Source organism: Poecilia reticulata, chromosome 16 (genome assembly GCF_904066995.2).
Source record: "Poecilia reticulata chromosome 16, P_reticulata-male-v2, whole genome shotgun sequence".
Taxonomy (NCBI): domain Eukaryota; kingdom Metazoa; phylum Chordata; class Actinopteri; order Cyprinodontiformes; family Poeciliidae; genus Poecilia; species Poecilia reticulata.
The window spans coordinates 11342050-11360259 of record NC_088845.1 but is presented as its reverse complement, the minus strand read 5'-3'; the positions used below and the strand labels follow the sequence as shown (position 1 = coordinate 11360259).

General features: G+C 36.8%; 2 protein-coding genes across 4 annotated transcripts; one reads left to right on the top strand and one right to left on the bottom strand.

Moving 5' to 3' along the window:
- The first annotated feature begins 5 nt into the window (after positions 1 to 5).
- On the top strand, positions 6 to 9524 carry LOC103477886 (B-cell receptor CD22). 2 transcript variants are annotated; one of them, XM_017309500.2, is made up of 18 exons: positions 8 to 156; positions 641 to 665; positions 758 to 895; positions 1007 to 1408; positions 1948 to 2244; positions 4154 to 4402; positions 4634 to 4906; positions 4998 to 5273; positions 5367 to 5633; positions 6397 to 6663; positions 6831 to 7082; positions 7215 to 7293; positions 7380 to 7455; positions 7875 to 8023; positions 8208 to 8268; positions 8814 to 8905; positions 8991 to 9048; positions 9136 to 9524. In XM_017309500.2, the coding sequence occupies exons 3-18, from the start codon at positions 841 to 843 to the stop codon at positions 9346 to 9348; spliced, it is 3066 nt and encodes a 1021-aa protein (XP_017164989.2). In that variant the 5' UTR covers positions 8 to 156; positions 641 to 665; positions 758 to 840; the 3' UTR covers positions 9349 to 9524. The 2 variants fall into 2 exon arrangements, with proteins under 2 accessions (XP_008429444.2, XP_017164989.2); XM_008431222.3 differs by lacking the exon at positions 641 to 665 and having other exon boundaries at positions 6 to 156.
- Positions 9525 to 10091: 567 nt separating this feature from the next.
- Positions 10092 to 18202, bottom strand: LOC103477887 (B-cell receptor CD22-like). 2 transcript variants are annotated; one of them, XM_008431223.3, is made up of 12 exons: positions 17073 to 18202; positions 16372 to 16468; positions 15765 to 15833; positions 15310 to 15678; positions 14925 to 15221; positions 13446 to 13703; positions 13098 to 13358; positions 12197 to 12463; positions 11818 to 12114; positions 11636 to 11726; positions 11062 to 11125; positions 10092 to 10867 (listed from the first exon to the last, which is right to left on the bottom strand). In XM_008431223.3, the coding sequence occupies exons 3-12, from the start codon at positions 15808 to 15810 to the stop codon at positions 10565 to 10567; spliced, it is 2253 nt and encodes a 750-aa protein (XP_008429445.1). In that variant the 5' UTR covers positions 15811 to 15833; positions 16372 to 16468; positions 17073 to 18202; the 3' UTR covers positions 10092 to 10564. The 2 variants fall into 2 exon arrangements, with proteins under 2 accessions (XP_008429445.1, XP_008429446.1); XM_008431224.3 differs by having other exon boundaries at positions 11065 to 11125.
- Between the last annotated feature and the right edge of the window lie 8 nt (positions 18203 to 18210).

The window sequence follows — 18210 nt, the reverse complement described above, 5'->3', positions numbered from 1 at the left end:
GTTCAAACGTGCTGTGAAGTATCTGTGCTCTCCTGCCTGTGTGATTTTGTATGCAAATTCTTTAAGAATTCAGACAAACTGTGAAAACTTCCTTTTTTAAGAACATTTTTATTTCACGAAGAGCGTTCTGCATCCTGATAAAGTAGCCCATCTGAGGTAGGAAGAAACATTTAATTTTTTTTTGTCTAAACATTATTTTACTTATTTCCCTTTTCAATCAAGCTTGAATAATCTCTTGTGCTTAGTTGCAAAGTATGTATGTGGAAAAAGTTTGTAATTTTTTTTTTCAAACATTTTGATGGAGGTTTTAAAATATTTTTAATTTGAACTTTTACTTGGAGAAAAAAGTAAAATATTTCACAGAAGCTTTAAAAGCATTTTTAACTGTACTTCACATTTAGACATTTTGACAGATGCTGTGTTAAATTTTCTATTTCAATTCTAAAGTTTTTCATTTATGTTTATATAAAGTATATGTAGAGAGACATATTCCCTTAATATTCATGTTGACGTGTTACGACTCTGCTTTAAATGCATGCAAAAGAAGTACATGCAAGCAGCACAGTCATTTTATCAAAAAAAATCCACCTCTTTGTTGTCTACAAAATAAAACTATTTAACTTTAATTGCATTTATATAGTTACAACCACTACACACATCAGAAGGTAATGTTTTTCAACCTTTTTTATCCATTTAAAATAAACACCTTAGCCATTGCATCTTTCTAAATAAAATGTATTTCTTCATAATGCTTTAGAATGTTTCTAACATCAAGATCACAACCCCCTTGGACCTAGGAGGGAAACATAATACAGTAGAAAGACAGACACTCGGTGAAGGATGACAATGAATGCTCTGTTTGTAAAGTGGATGCTATTTGTGACCCTGATAAATTGTACGTACACTTATTTTTTTTACACATTGCACTTATATACTAACCATATAGTTTTGCTTGTGAATTAAAGTTCCTTACTTTCCTTTTCTTTTCTTTTTTTTCAATCCACAGCAGACTTTCATTATTGCCAAAATATAAAATTCAGTTTGATGAGCCCTGCTCAAACTGCAACAGAGGGGTCATGTATTGAAATCAAATGTAAGCCAGTCCAACCCGTTTCCATAAATACAGAAGCTTACTGGTTCTGGATGAAGGATGCAAATTGGACAACAGAAATGGGTTTTGTTGGGACCAACATTTTCAGCTCGAATGAAGCAGAGCGTCCTGTCAGTCCAGAGTTTAAAAACAGAGTCAAGTATCTCAGCTCACCGACAAGTGGGAAGAGGGATCCATCAGAAGTGTGCAACATATTGATCTGCAATCTGAAGAAAACAGACAGCGGAGAATATATGTTCAGATACATTTTGGGAACCTTCAAATGGAGAACAGAAAATTTTAATCTAACTGTCCAGGGTAAGTTTAATGACAAAAAAACAGAAATATGTTCAGGATGTACAGAGAAAATCCTATTGTGGTAATATGATCAAAGTACCGAAATTAGTGAAATGAATTAAATACATTATTTTAACTTTGAAATAAAATATAAATAATTTTAGATAAATATATCAAAAAAGGTACCTTTCGTTGGCCTAACTCTTGTTCCCAAGTGAGTTTTTTTAATTTATTTTTTTATGAAAATTGTTTAACATTTTAAAGTGGAAATTCAAACATTTTTGCTTTGTCAGCAAAAAAGTTGATTTTTGTGATTAATTTAACTTTAAAATTCTTAGGATAAGTTTAGAGATCATTTCCACAAAGATAAGAAGAAATCAACAAATTTGAAGCTTTAAATCTGCCAACAGGATTCTGTGAGTTTTGATAAAAAGCCACAGAGGACCAACATCAACTGATTTTAATAAATTCATGTGTTCATGTCATAAAAATCATGTCTTAAATGCTATTAGCCACAATTTATCTTCAATTGTTTATGAATGCATCATGTTTATTTCCAGAAAACCCATGCCTTATCACTTTTAGCCAACCACCGGCTGTGATGGCGAATAATAACGTGACACTCACATGCTCTACATCCATTTCATGCAATTCTGACCCTCAAATTAACACTCTGGAGCAGCTGCCCTCACCAAAATGGTTAAGTTCTCACAACATCATGGATAAAAATGAAACAACCAAAAGCACCAACCTTAGCTTTACTGCCAGCTGGACGGATGATGGGAGAGAGTTTTCATGCCAAACATCAGAAAACAAGGACAAGAATTTGATCTGGAAAGTAACCTTGACTGTAGAATGTAAGTCTCTGAAGTATATTCTTGTTGTGTCTTTTTTGTCATTGTTGAATGATTGCTGATTTAAGAAAGCTGTTAAACCGTATGTATTTCAAGAAGTCCACATAACTCCTTTTAAACCACAACTCAATAAGCTGGAGAGACTTGATTTTTTTTTTTTAACCTTCCTCTGGTGTTGGCTTTCTCCTGCCATCTGTAGTGTTTGCGGGTCATTTTGGACCCGTGTATTAAATCAGCCATAAAATGCCCTAAAACAATCTTTTATCATCCAATGTTTTTCTTAACTCTTGTTTAGCTGGTTGGGCTCCCTTATCCATGAAAAGATTGGTTTTAATATTTTTTTTGTGGCCCCCTGGGCCTTTGTTTTAACAAAATACCCCTCGTTTTCAATGTCTAAAAAGTGGTCAAATGAACCTTAAGAGAAGAAGGCAACAAAATAATCAGTTGTTCTGTTTCCTGAGTGTAACTGAGAGATATTAAAACACATTTCTTAAATGTTCAACAAAAAAAAGATTTTAATTTTAATATTATCAAATATAGCAACATCTATGGTGTTTCGGGTCATTTTGGACCCGTATATATTTACTTCAAGAAAAGGGCAAAAACAAGTCTTTTTTTCCCACACAATAGAACTTTAATACAATATTTAACAATATGAAAAACAGAACAGTCATAAATAATAACAAATTACAATAAAACAAAGATTTGCAAGGTCAAATAAACAACCAATTGAGAAAATCACATCAAAAGAAATCAAGTACTTGTTCTATAAATACTCTGTGCAAAGAACATGCCTGTGTGTGTGTGTGTGTGCGTGTGTGTGTTTAGATGCATGTGTTGCAAAAAGTGACACTTTTAGTGTGTTCTTTACAGATATATTTGTTGCAGGTGAAGCACACTATGTAGGTTTTTCTGTCCATATTGCTAGGGCAGACCTGACACCTCTTTCTTTTTGAGCGAGGTGGTCTCACTGGCATTGTGGCTGTGGATGGAGTGTTTGAGGCAGGGCTGGCTGCTGAGGGGGAAGGTGATGCTGATGCTCTTCTTGTTGCTGTGGATGTGGATGGCGTGTTTGGTGACCACTGCAGCTGTCTGACCAAGTCTGCAGCAGCTGGCTCTCGGGGCACCCGTTCCCGTTGCTCAAGGGAATTCCCGAGCTCCTCAACAAACATTCTCCGCTTGGTGTTTTGGGTTGAATTCCACCCTTGGTGAATTTGGGTCCACAACACAAATGCATTGTATGCAGACACATTGAGGATGTTGTAAAACACAACCATTGGCCATCTCCTGGTCATTCGCTGGCAAGTGTAGGTGGCAGTCAGCTTGTCCAGATTGTCCACTCCTCCTTTGTTTTTGTTGTAGTCCAGGATGATTATGGGCTTTTTGTCACTTCCTGATGACACGGCAGCATCTTTATGATTTAATTTTTGGCATTTTTTTATTGTTTTATAATCGAAAATTTTAACCGGGTCACAAATGACCCGAACACCACAAAAGTCATTTTTTTCACCAAAGCACTTTATAATTTAGTAAAAAAATATATATTATTTTACTTTGTTTAAATGGAAGTCCCTGACAAAGTCAAAAAGTTTCAACGCAAAAAACAAATGTATTAAGTACTTTTATGCATGCTAAAACTCAAAACGGGTCCGTAGGGACCCTAACACCATAGGAAGGTTAATAAACAATTTATACCAAGTAAATCATTGCATCATGTGGAGGTACACTGCTGTCCCATCTAGCTTGAATAAGTTGTGTTTATCTACTTGATTTACTAAACTTATAGGTATTTGCTGACTTTTCTGACTTTCAAAGTTTTCAGAGTCAGGTTTCTATTTACCATTTGTGTGAGCTATAAACCTTTGCTATGTGTGGACTAATTTTTCTTCTCGTCATTTCTTGGTTGAAACAGATTCTCCTAACAACGTAGTTGCTAAGATAAGCCACGAAGAAGTAAAGGAAGGAGACTATGTGACTCTCACGTGCTCTGCTAATGGAAGACCCAATGTCACTTTCTCTTGGTTTAAAAATGGCAAACACATCCAACAAAGTCAGCTTAATTTTACATCAATTAAAGAATCAGCTAGTGGATCTTACTTCTGCCAGGCTCAGAACGGCCACGGGACTAATCAGTCTAACACATTACAAATTACTGTGCTCTGTGAGTATTTTTTTACTTAGAAATAATTTGTTTTCATGACTTTTTTTATGTATAGTAAATATAATTGTAGCTTGTATATTAATTCTAGTAAACATTTTACAATTATATTTTTAAAGAAAATATGATATAAGAAAGTACATAGATATTTTTTGCAATTTTGATATTTATTGGGGTTAGGTAAGGAGAGGTTGTAAAGGAAATAAAACCAATGAATATCTATTTTCTCTGTAGATCCACCTTCAGTTCAGATCCAATTAGAACATCTGACCAGAAGATATGACATCAACATAAAAGAAGGAGACAAGATCAAACTTGTTTGTGATGTGAAAAGAAGCAATCCACAACCTGGACAGTTTAGTTGGTTTAAAGATAGAGGACATGTTTGGGTAGGGCAGGAAGTTGTTTTCTCCAGCATCAAACCAGAAGACAGCGGCACTTACGAATGTACAGCCAGAAACAGTGTTGGTTCAGGAAGATCAAACCCTTTTCACCTTAACGTTCAATGTGAGTTTTACTCTTCAAATTGTACACTAACATGTTCTGTGAATCTATCTAAACATCTGAAAATCTGCCCTTTTTTGTGTATTTTTTTAAGACAAGCCACAAAGCAAAGTTTCTACCAGTGCCCAAGATAAAGTGAAAGTGAACAGCTTCCTTAGATTTACCTGCGAGACCAAAGCAAACCCAGAGCCCTGGTTCTCCTGGTACCATTATAAACAGTCCGACCCCACCAACTGGACACCACTGAATACTGAAAAGGATCTAAGAGTAGGGAGAGTTCAAAGAGCAGACGAAGGCTGTTACATATGCAATGCAAGCAACACAGTTGGTAGCGGGAAGTCCAGTCAGCCCAAGTGCATTCAAGTACTTTGTAAGTAATTGTCTTGATTTATGAAATCAGGTCATGTTCCTCTTAATGCAGACCACACTACAGGATCATCTTTTTGTTGCTTTGTCTCCACAGTTCCTCCCACCAACATCTCACTGTTTATGGTTCCTAAAGTTAAAGAAGGCCAGTTCATAACAATCAACTGTACTGCTGAAAGCTTCCCTTTGTCAGAATTTGAGTTGCGAAAATTCTCAGAACGTTTTTTTAATCAGCCTGCTAATGAACAAAACTCTTTCACCCACACATTTAATGTAACTTCAACCCACGCAGGGTTGTACACCTGCATTGCATCAAACAGCGAAGGAAGCAACAGCAGCAACCAGAGGAAACTGGAGGTTGAATGTGAGTCATATTGTGATAAACACTTTTCTGAATATCAAAGCCTAATAGTTTACTTTAGAAGCATTTCCTGAATCTCAGGCGAAAGAATGTTGCTTTTTTTTTTCCTTGTTTCTAACCAGTAGGGTAATTCAAACTGTACACATGTATGCATTTCATTATTCAAGAACCCGGACTCTCAAACTGTATTACAAGTATCACTGGTTGTACTTGTAGTGATAATCAAGAGAAATGTTGAAATGAACCGCATACAAGGTAGATGGCCAAGTTGTCCAAGCCCACTGATGTTTGCTCCATACAGAACTACTTAAATAAGAAATGTCATGAAGTATATTTTGAGAAATTGCTGTAGCAGATGACTGTCTTTTTCTTGCAGTTAGTGCTTGATTTAATTATGCAGCAAACATGTTGGATTATAAGGCAGAAACAACCAAATTAGTCTAGTGGGATTTTGTTATCTGCAGACATTTTATCCAACTTTTCACTTAAAATGTCAAAATCTTGTAAGAACTGAATGCACTATTAAACCTCATCCTTCTGCCTAACAAAATGAAAATGGATAAGGACACTATTATTATTCTTGTTTGTCTTTTTGAAACACATGAAAATACAGATTTCCAAGTTTTTTGCAAAATGTTTCTAAACGTAGTTTGGCAGGTTGGTTTCAATGAGTTTGTAGTTTTTAGAAGAGAGATTTGTGTTCTCATATGTAAAGATCTAAGTGTACTTGACCCTCTCATCTTTTCCGTTTCTGACCCACATTCAGATGCTCCCAAAGATGTGAGAGTAGAACCTAATCCTGGAGAAAATGTGAAAGAAAATGAGTCATTCTCATTAACCTGCAATGCCCACTCCAACCCACCGATAACTCAGTTCAAGTGGACAAGAAGGAACAATGACAAGGACATTACTGTAAGCACCGAGAAGACCTTCACTGTACATTCTTCCAAGCCCTCTGACAGTGGGCTTTACATCTGTGAAGTCCAAAATGTGATTGGAAGTGGGAAATCACAAGTGAAGATTAACATAAAGTGTGAGTATAAAACAAAACTCTAGTGTATATTTTAAATGCAAATGGGAGATGAAACACAATGGACAATTGCTCCTTGATTGTATCCCTCCTTCATCCTTTTAGCCCCATTTATTAATTTTCTTAAGCTAAAAAAACCTGTGGTTTTCTTATTAAATCTTGCTGCTTAGATGCACCAAAATGGACGACAATCACTAAAGGAGAGGAACAACAGCACCCGGGGGGACGAAGTTCTGTGACACTTAGCTGCAGCAGCCACTCCTATCCTCCTGCTAATTATATCTGGTACAATAAGACAGATAACGCACGTGTTTCCGGCCATCAGAACTTCACGGTGTACTCCCATCAAGCAGGGGAGTACTACTGCACTGCCAGAAATGAGATGGGTCAGATCAAGTCGGACTCAGTCAGCCTGTTTGATGGTAAGTCAAATTTGGAGGGTACAATCCTTTGTCCTCATTGCTCTTTGATTTAAAACAGTACAAAACTACGGAAATCATTTTCATTCATCTGAAATCTGTTTGAAGCTAATGCTCTGTCTCTTGCAACCACAGACACATTTATGAAGATTATGAAGGCTGTTGGCTGGCTTTTTTTGATCTTGCTCATCATAGGCCTAATTTTCTTGTACAGGTAAAAACAAAATGACTTCAAAGTGCATTTTTTTTATTAAAACCTATACAAGTAGTAAGAATATTTGAATTTAACTTTGTTTTCAGGCACAGGATGAATAAAGCAAATCGACAAAGGACAACAAATAGATGGTCCTGCTATAATTTATTGCTGAGAATTCAGGTATTTTTATATTTCTGCTGAAATATTTTAAGCTGTACAGAAACACTTGTATTCTATGTTTGTGTGCATGTATTAACAGAGTCTGATGCGGATGTTCTGCTGGTGAATATCAAAATGATAAACACCCAGCAGATATCTCAGACTAACAATGAAAAGAAAGCGTTGTTTATATTTGATATATTTGCCTTCATTGATGCCACAGGATCTGCCTGTGCTTAGTGCTGCAGTTCATCAGACACAAAAAATGATTACCGTATTTTTCCTTAAAGCTAAGAGCTTTCCAAACCATTCTGGCCCAGAAACTAACACTTTATATTCACTGAAGAAAACAATAGCTACAGGCATCTATTTGTGGTCAGATGTAGAAGTAGTGGCAAAATCCCCCACTTCTAAAAAAGACACTTCTATCGTCTTTTCAGGGTTTCTGTAGCTTGTGCAAAAGGCCTGAGAGGAGAAATGCAAGAAGTGAGAATATCTTAACAGATACCTCTAGAAGCAGAGATGACTTATTGCCACAGCAACACTGCCGTCCAAAGGCTCAGCATCAGCAGCCTCGTCCAGACGTCACGTAAGTGAGCCGCCTCACGCCGTCTCCACACAGAACAAGAGACGTTGTGTTTTACAGAGAGACACAGCTGTTTCTGCTCTTTGAGAAAAGAATCTGTTCACGATCACAGATGGAACAACAAGTGTCTTCAAGTAAAATAAACAGTCAGCCAACATATTTTTTTTTCTTTATTCTTGTTCTGCAGGTCTACTTCCCATCATGTTAACGTCGTTTATTCTAAAGTCAATGTGCCATATGGAAAACAAGTGAGTCAAGTTAACTTCTAGCAGAGAACTAAAATATTTTCAATGAATAACTAGATAAAACTAATTTCAAATAAATCACATTTTTAGCTCCAACAAATACGAAGTAATAACTTCTTTTTATGTGGCAGGATCACACATTTCTAAAAACTACCTCTTCAAAGTGGGAAGATCAGAAAAATGTAGATTTACACCACAAACATCGGTGAAGGAAAATAAACAGAAGATTTCTATTGCTGGCAAATCCAGTGTTAGAGTTTGTTTGGTTTTTTAGCCCTACTTTTATTTTAAAACAAGTCTTAATCTGCGTGAAGGACCTTAGCAGATCTGCATTATATCCAAGCGTATGACGCCAGTCAAGCTGCTGCTTGTGCCCTGTAGCTGTGTCCTCACTGCGTGTCTGGTCAGTAGTATTTGGAAAAACAGAAATTATTCAGTAACCTTCAGCGCAGAATAAAGATCCAACTTACGGCCTCTGTTTAACTGTATGAATGAACTCATTCAGTTTCCGCTGCAGTCACCGCTGCCTCCTGTCTGCATCTGTTCAGGCTCCATCTGCACAAAGGCCTGGAGGAAGCCAACAGACATGTACGAAGGATGACACTCTCAACTACGCTTCTCTACACTTTCCGATAAAGAAGTGAGCAAAAGTGCTTTTTAGTTTTCATTTTTTATAAATACATATACAAATATACAAATTTGTAATGATGTGGGGATTTTTGCAGGAAAGAAGAAGTAGAGTCTGTCTATTCACAAGTGTCTAAGCCAAACCCATGCAAACAGGTCAGCAACCTCTTAACATGTGAAGATCATGAAACCCAACTACTGTTCAGTTATAAAACGTTCCTGCCTTTGCTTTAACATGCACAGGAAAAACTGGAGGACTATGAGAACATCAACATGGTATCACCAATTAAAATTCCATATAATTTCGACGATGACTCAGAGACCAGCGATGAAGATGAGGTCAACTATGCTCAGGTGGACATTATTCCAAAACCTTCCGGCCAGACAGACTCATCAGACTCATCAGACTCCAGCACCTCTGAGGATGAGACTCAGTACTCTGACGTCAAACTGTGATTCAACACACTCTTTAAGATCAAAACAGGAAGCTGGTTTACAGGAAGCTGTAAACCATCATATTTTTAAAAGGATATGCAAATATGATTCAATTTGTGTGCAATGACAAAGTACTAGAAGAGATAAGGAAGTGAAAAGTGTTCCATTTATAATTAAATTGTATAGTGTCAGAAAAAGCCCCTCTTCTAAGTTTTTCTGTTCCTGCTTTGTTGTCACACAGATTTAAGGTTACTGAAGAAAAAAAAACTAAGTAAATAGATAAAAGAATAAGTCAAATTATGATTCGACTTATTTTTTTTATCAAAACCGAGCTTACCCTACGTGAAAACAGGAAACCACATTTTTCAACCGTGAATGAACTGTAAATGCACATACCAAGGTCTTAAGATGTGACCTGTAGATTGAAAATATTTTTAATAGAATATTACTGACTATATGAATGTATTTAAAATATTAAAAAAGTAGCCTCTACCCGAAGCAACTCAAGAAGCAGTCCCTGACATCTGTCTGCAAAGAGTTACAAAGTCGTATGCAAGGATTTGGCTCCATCAAAGTAACTTAATAGTAACACAGCATTTCAAAAAATGAACATAAAACCAACAGGCAAAACTAGCAGTGACAGTGTAAAAGTCGTGGCCTGCTTCGACGCTTCAGCATATGGAGAACAAAAAAAAAATTAAATAAAATAAAAAATGGAACAAATATGTAAAGTGGCAAATACTTTTTCACAATATAAGAAAAGGTTGAGCTTTAACAAAAATTTAATTCTGTATACAAGAAGCTAAAGAATGACATTGTTATTTATGTTTTAAAGCTATGCTATATTTACAATGATGAGGTTTGTGTCTGATGTATGAAAACTGAAGAAATACTGTATGTTTATGTTTTCACACTGTAAATAGCATTTTATTTAGCCGCATGTGTAAATTTATTAAAAAACACAAACAAAGTTATGAAAAATGTTTATCAGATCTCTTTACGTTGCTTTTATTTCGGACAGGAGTTTTAATAAAAAGACAAAATGATTAGTTATTAGTAAAAACAAAGCGTTAAGCAAACAGTTGCTTTACAAATATGACTTATTATTGTTAGTCATCGTCGTTACAGTTTTCTAACATCATTGTAAGGTTAAATATTCAGAATAAACTCATTCAGAATCATGTTGAACTAAAACTAAAGTCCAGGATCTCGTTCTCTGCTACAAATCTACTTAAAATTAAGCAGTGAGCGTCTCACCGAACTCCTCTCTAAGATCATTATCCCCTTTCCCTTGTCCCAAGGAAGTGTCTGAGAAATGTCCTTGCCGTTTTGTATCTGCTCCATCACTTTCTCTGCTCTGGATGCGGATCTCGGCATACTCAGCTGTCTTTGACTCCAGTCCTCTGACAGCACCGTCTCCAAGCTCACCTTCTGATCCGGCCTGCAGTTTAGCAAAATCCACATTGACATAGTTAAGGTGCTCTTCCGTGTCTCCTTCAACCTCTTTCACTGCAGCCTTGTCTTCTGGGGAAGAATCGACCTACAAAAAGACCAGAGTACGATAAATGGAACTGAAATCACTTCCATTTATTTAAGGAAGTCTGGGAGTATGAAGAGTCTCAATAAAATGTTCTGTTGCATCACAGAGTTAGTTTATGCATGGATGCCTTCTGGTTTTACATGTAACCTAATGCATATTTGTAAGTCGTGATTCTGCTAAAACTTAAGACTCACCACCTTGGTGACTAAACATTCTTCTGTTTTCTCCTTGTTGAGTGAAAAGCTGTCTTTTCTTCTCCTATGACAAAATAAAATCCTGATTATGGGAGGAATAAGAAGAAATGTATTTAAACTGACTCAGCATGCATAAAGCATGCGCAAACTTTATTTTTGTGTTTTGAAGCTTGCATGATCTGGATGTACTTGACAAAAATGTATCGACATATGTGTCAATTTTAGACCTGTTGCCCCTTTTGGTCAGAAAGAAAAACAACTTTCATAGAAAACATTCTCAGACAATTACATGCGGCTACAAAGTTGGTCGTATCTCAGGTCAATAATGCTAAAGCTGCTGTCACATTTCTCTATCATTCATTTCTTGGAAATTAAATACTTTATTTCATATGTGTAGAAAAGAAACTAGCAGGGTAATAAGAATAGCACAAAACAAACAAATGGGTAGAAATGGGTAAAAAAAATTGCCATATTTGTGTCAATAGTCTTTAAATGAACACGTCCCTCACTGTTTTGATAGTTCTGTTAATTTGAATCCTTTAACGAGTGCTAGCTGAATTATTTATTTTTGTACCTGCAAAAAAAGATCAGCAGTGGGATGCAAATCACCGTCATCCCTAGTGCTCCAGCTGCTGATCCGATTAGCAGAGACACAACGTCGACGCCTGAAAATCCAAAACACACCATGTTAGATGACAAATAAATCAGATAAATGACACATCAAAGAAATAAATGCAGCATTTTGAAGTATCCCACCCAGCTGAGTTTCACTGGAGGAAACATTATAAGCCAGACTGTCTGAGCCCAGCGAATTCCTGCTGATGCACACTAAAGTGGGCGTGTCTTCATTAGGACGGTTCAGAGTGACGACACTCCTCGTGGTCGCATGTCCCATGATTATCTCCCGTACTGGGATGTCAGCTGAGTGATTGACAGGTTCTCCCGCCAGTTCCCAAACCAGGGAAGGAGGCGGGTTACCCTCACTGTCGCAGGAGCATCTGAACCGGGATAATATTCTAACGCAGCGGGAAGTCGGAAGGATCTCTGGAGAATCTGAAAACAAAGATCAGAAGATATGATTTGCTGGAGAAAAATCAGGAGAAAATGAGAAATATTTTATGGATTTCAACCTTACATAGGACATCAACAGTGACAAGTTCTGAGTATTGAGATCCATGAATATTTTGTGCTTCACAGTAATATAGATCTTCTGAGAGTTTGGTCACATTGAAGGTGAAATCCCGCTCTAATCCGACAACCTCCTTTTCTCTTCCAGCAGCTTGGAACCAGGTAACGTTAGCTACTGCTGGGTTGGCGACGCTGGAGCAGGTCAGAGTCACAGAGCCGCCGTCAGGAACCGGACCAGACGGGTTGGCAGACACCGTGGTGTTTTTAGGGGAATCTGAAAGAAATCAGTTGATTTTATTTTGATGGTACTGCATTGCTTTCTTATGGGAAATGTACATTCATTCTACATTTATTAGATTGAATCTACATTCAATCTAATAAATTGAATTGAGTTGGCCTTAGTGGTTGCAAATCACTTTCTAAAGCTTTTACTTAATAATTCCTTCTTTCTAATTGAAAAAAGTACATAGAAGTACATATAAGAATGACTTACAAATACACCAAATACTTTTCCAGCATTTTTCCCTGCAAATGAGGTTAAATAATTTGGTATTTTATGCGTTTCTTACATAAAATTAAACTATTACACTCCATGCTTTGGTAAGACGAAGAAAGGAAAAGGAAAAACATCCTAATTAGGGGACCGACTAAACAAAACGTTTCCACATACACTTGCACATGTGCACAGCAGAGTCAGTCAGACACAGTGAGGGTTCTGAGGTCGTCACGCAACATGACAATGTGTCACTGTCCATGGTCCAGACTTTTATTGTGAACTAGTCTTGGCTCTGCTTCATGTTTGGGTTATCACAGCTGGACATACAGTAGAGCCATAATCCACACAATGTACGGCTCTGTTTTTTGTTAGGACTGTAACTCAACATTTTTTCTTAGTTGCATAAACTCACACTGAACATCCAGCTGAGTCTTTGCTGAAGCTTCTTCTCCCAGATCATTTTTTGCAGAGCAGCGATAGCCACCGCTATGGCTGGGATCGATATTGTCTAAAACCAAGAGCGGTCCGGTCTCCTGATCCACTTCACCGTCTCTGTACCAGGTGTAATTAGTCACTGCAGGGTTTGAACGGCTTCTGCAAAGCAGAGACACAGAGCTGCCCTCTATGACTGGACCGGCTGGTTCAACAAGAACTGTTGTGTCCTTAGGAGAAACTGCAAATACAAACAAGTATCAGTCAGTTTATGTCTTAGGTTGTGGAAATACTACGCTGTGTCTGCATGTGTTTTACTCTGACTTACACTGCACATCTATAGAAGCGATGGAAGAGTTCTGGCTTCCATATCCGTTATCGGCTTGACAGAAAAACTGCCGGTCAACTTCTGTAGCTGTGGTGGAAAGTTGGTTTGTAAATCCAACTGCTTCCACTTGCTCGCCATCAACTTTGTACCAGGTGTAGTTGTTCACCTCTGGATTTGCGTTGGTGCTGCAGGTCAAAATCACCAAGCTGCCCTCCAATACTGGACCAGAATCACTGACTGATGTGTTGTGTGGAGGGTCTGGAAGGAAGTGAGAAACAGGAAATACAAAACCTGAACCAGTGAGCCAGTGCAGAAAAGGATTTGCAAACAGTACCATCTAGTACACTACCATGGTGATTATATGGTGTTTTTGATAATGGTAACTATTCCTCTTTTTACATCCCTATACCAGCAAACTATTAAAAATCTCCTTTTTGTTTTCAAAGCTGAAGCAAATGTGTCAAAAATCTCAAAATGTATTTTAAAGAATCTTTTTCATGAAAAACTTCACTGATTTCTGATCACTTTTAATATCCAAGATTTGAAACTAGAGATGACCCAATAAATTTGTCATCTATTAATCACACAGAAGCAGCTTTTTAATCAAGACCATCAGGTATCAACTTCAGCAACATCAGCAATATTTCCTTATGGTACCGTGCGTACACAGCCACACACACACACACACGCACGCACACACACATTAACTTGACATGCAAACAAGCAACAAAAAACTTCTTCAGGTTCCACTGACGGGAGACTTTGTGGCCCCTAGAGGAGAAAGCAATATCAACGTCATCAAAAAAAGCACGACTGTCAGTATCTTCTATTTAGATAAAACTGCAAACTAGATAATGAAAGACATTTTAAATTAAAACTTTCAGCATATTATTTTTAGTTGTGTTTTTTCAAACTGTAATCCTTTTCCAAAAAGCACAAAATATGAACATTTTTAGGTGTAAAATGTGTCACTCTAATCTCCAAAGCTGCAGACAAAAAAACTGCTCGAATTGATTGTAAAACCTGATTATTATATATGTAAAAGAATAACAAAATAGTTCCTAGACTGGGTTATTATTCCTACTTTTATAGACCCAATGCACTCTAGGCTATATTTTGAATTAAAGAAAAATAAAACTGTTCACAAATGGATAGTTAGTGAACTCATTGCAGAGTTAGAAAAGTTGCTTAAAAATCTTAAGTTCATTTTCCAGTAAAAAAAAAAAAAAAAAAAGCATTTGAAAGACCTGTCAAATCACAGCTCTTGTGATTTGACAAGAGCTGCTTCAAAAAGCATTTGAAAGACCTGTCAAATCACAGCTCTTGTGATTTGACAGGTCTTTCAAATGCTTTTTTTTTTTTTTTTTGCTGAAAAAAAGCAACTTTTCTAACTTTTCTAACTCTGCAATGTCACTTTTTGTATATGACTTCAGACTTATAAGCTGATAAAACTGCAGTAAAAACCAGAAACATACTCACAAAAAACCTGTATAGTCAAACTTCTTTCATAAACAAGGTCACTGTACCCAGCTTGTCTGTTGTAGGCAGCACTGCAGGAAACCTTCTGTCCATGGTGGAGGTAAGAAACATTAAAGTTCATAACAGAGTTTAAAGATTTTGCTTCCATGTTCTCCTCGATGTCCCCTAAACTGGGTGTCCATGTCACAAGTGGAGAAAGAGTAGGACAGGGGACAACAGCTGAACAACTCAAGGAAACTGCAGTGCCTTCTTCAACTTCCAGCCTGGAGGGAGTTATGGTCGGCTGGGGGAGTGGATCTGAAAAGTAAAACAATAAGGAAAGGCTGTGGGTCATAAACAAAAAAAAGAAGAAAAAAAAAGCTTTTCATGGTTAAACTAAACAGACCTTTAGTGGTGATGCGAACACTTGTTCTAAAGTTAAACTTCAGTGAGTTTTCACACTGCAATCTGAAGTAATAGTTGTCATAATGGTCAGACGGCAGGTTGTTGAAGACGGTGGTGCAGTCTTTGTTACGCAGAATCCCGGTCAGGTTTCCTTGTAGGAGGTTTAAGCTCGCACTCGCTCCAGTCAGGCTGGAATCAAACACCTGCGTTTGGCTCCATCTGCCTCTCTTCCATACGGCTTTACACGAGTGGTCCAGGTGTTGATCCCATTCAGACGGCAAGCTGAAAGTGCAGGGGATGATCACACAGGATCCACTGAGCCCCTCTACAGTCTGAGGCATGAAGACTGACCACTGCTGGCAAAAGATGCCTGAGGAAAAACAACGAGTCCATCAACATACGTTCAACAACCGCAAGCAGATTCTTATTAAAAACATATAACATGAAAAATCTTACCTCGAAATGAAAAATATATGAACAAAAGTTTTACAATGAACATCATTGATTTTGTTCACGTTATTGAACCTAGAATGAAGTAGTGGACAGAAAAGAATTAAATTAAACGATTAATCTTTACTTTTTATTAATTTCCAAGTAACTGAAACAAAAGTAAGGACTGGTTACATACATTTGAAGCATCATTAATACAGATGTTTGTATAAAAGCATTGCAATAATAATATCAATGTTACATTATTCTGTTTTAGTCTAATAATTGCCTTCCATAAGGATTTATACCAAACTTTACAAAATAATCAAAATAACCTGAGTAAGCAATAAAGTTTGATTCGAGCAGAATTGTGTTTACTTTGCTAGAATCTGCCCAGACATTACAAAAATGGTTCCCTTATAACTAATTTTAAAAATAAAATACAAAAACATTCAGTAAAATACTATGTTAAATCCAATCTTATCTTTGGTGGTATTTAGCAAAGTCTTTCTATAAAAAACAGAAGAGAATAAAGCTATTTCAATTCCTACCGAGTTAAAAAAAAAAAAAAAATAAAAAAAAGGCTGGACTAGTTTATCTGTAATCTAATATTGAAACAAATTCAGAGATTTACCAGAATTGACTTTGCAGTGTTTCCAATTCAGCGAGTGAGTGTTGCCAGTCTCCTTGCGCGTCTGTCTGGACGAGATATGCAGCTGTGCTACTGGACACTGGCAACCAGAAAACAACAGGGTTTTGATACAGAGTCCACTGGCTGACACATTTCCTTCAAAGTGGATTTTTTTCCCCCCAGGAAAACAAAAATCTGGCATATCAGCAGTGAGAGAAAGTAAAATGAATGAACCTCACACAAAAAGAAACTGTAGGACTGATAAACCTTAAGAATTACGCTAAAGCAGAACATTTCAAATCTAACATTGATACAATGGAAATTTAATCATTAAAACTTATATTTCAGCAAGACGCTAATGAACAGTCATGGTCAATAAATTAGGATTTGCCTTCCGATGGAATTCATTTGTCAAATTAAAAGCCCTTCTTGAAAATAACCTTTAATCTGGCATTAAACATGCTTTTCATTCTGCTTAAAAATGTTTTTTTCATTGATGCTTTATTCTCATCTTAAATGGCATCTCATTAGGTGTAAGTGGAACAGAAACGACGGTTTGAAAACAGTCTGAAATTAATTTATAAAATCTGTTTCACTTAGTGAGTAGTACTTAAATAAATGAACTTGTTTTTCATATCCATTGGTGTGACTAATACTGACCTGCAAAATACATTTATTTCACAAAGAGAAAGTATGTTAAATACCTTTAAATGTGCGAGCAGCAATCGTCAGACAAGATGGGTACAAAGGAAATACAAACCAAAGGAGGAAAGTTTCAAAGGCTTGCGTGATTGAGGTCAAAAAATTTAAATTCACGTCAGCGAGAATCTTAAAAAACTAAAACAGGAAATTGCTTACAGGAAATTGATTTCTTAATGTGTGCAATGAAACTGAGGAAGTTCTCAAACATCAGGAGTTTCAGAATTAGTCAAACAGATGTACCTTGATATTGCTCCTTTTACACTGAAGCAACTTACCTCCAGCAGAAATATATGGATTTAATTAGAAAACACTCACCTCTGTCTACGTATGGCCTTATTAATAATTTTGCATGTCACAGTGAAAACAACAACTGCCTGTTGACAGAAGTGTCAGGTCCTATTTAGGTAGGAATACTGTAGTTTTGGTTAAACTACGTTTGGATTTACAAGCTTCTTCTAAATGTGACTGTCCAATGAAATTGGGTGTCTGCAGTGATGTGTGTGAACTAGAATGCTTCCCAGTATGGAGGGAGAGTTGGAGAAAAAAAAGAAAGAAAAACATGTAGGGCAGTCTTGAGTGATGGCTCAAAATGACTGATTGTCAGAGTCGAGGTTTATCAAACATGCATCAAAGAATCAAAGTAACACTCCAGGTATTTTTTGATGAGGGAACAACATTACAATACAATACAAAGCTAAAAAAGTAAATTTTACATAATACCCCCCTTTAATCTACTGGTATGTATTCAGATGGGTCAGATTTTGACATAAAAACATAAGTCTGACTTGTTTCAATACATCAAGCATAGAAAAAGGAGATTTTTACTTGGCACATTTTGGGCTCCTATGTCCCAATAGAGTTGGTTAAATGCCACAGCCTTTAAACAGCATCAATACTCAGCCTACCTGAGTATTGATGCTGACCATGTCCATCCTTTAATGATCACCGGATGTCCACAGTCGACTCCACAGTCGAATTCCTATTAAGGCGTATCTATGAAGTTCCCAGTAAGTTCTGCTGTGATCTTTAGCACACCTCATCGTATATGGGTAATGGACTGCTATCAGCAATGTGCCTGTGGAAGTGTTACAGGTCCATTCATGTTAAGATGCAATCAAATAGAAAAGAAACATTGAAGAA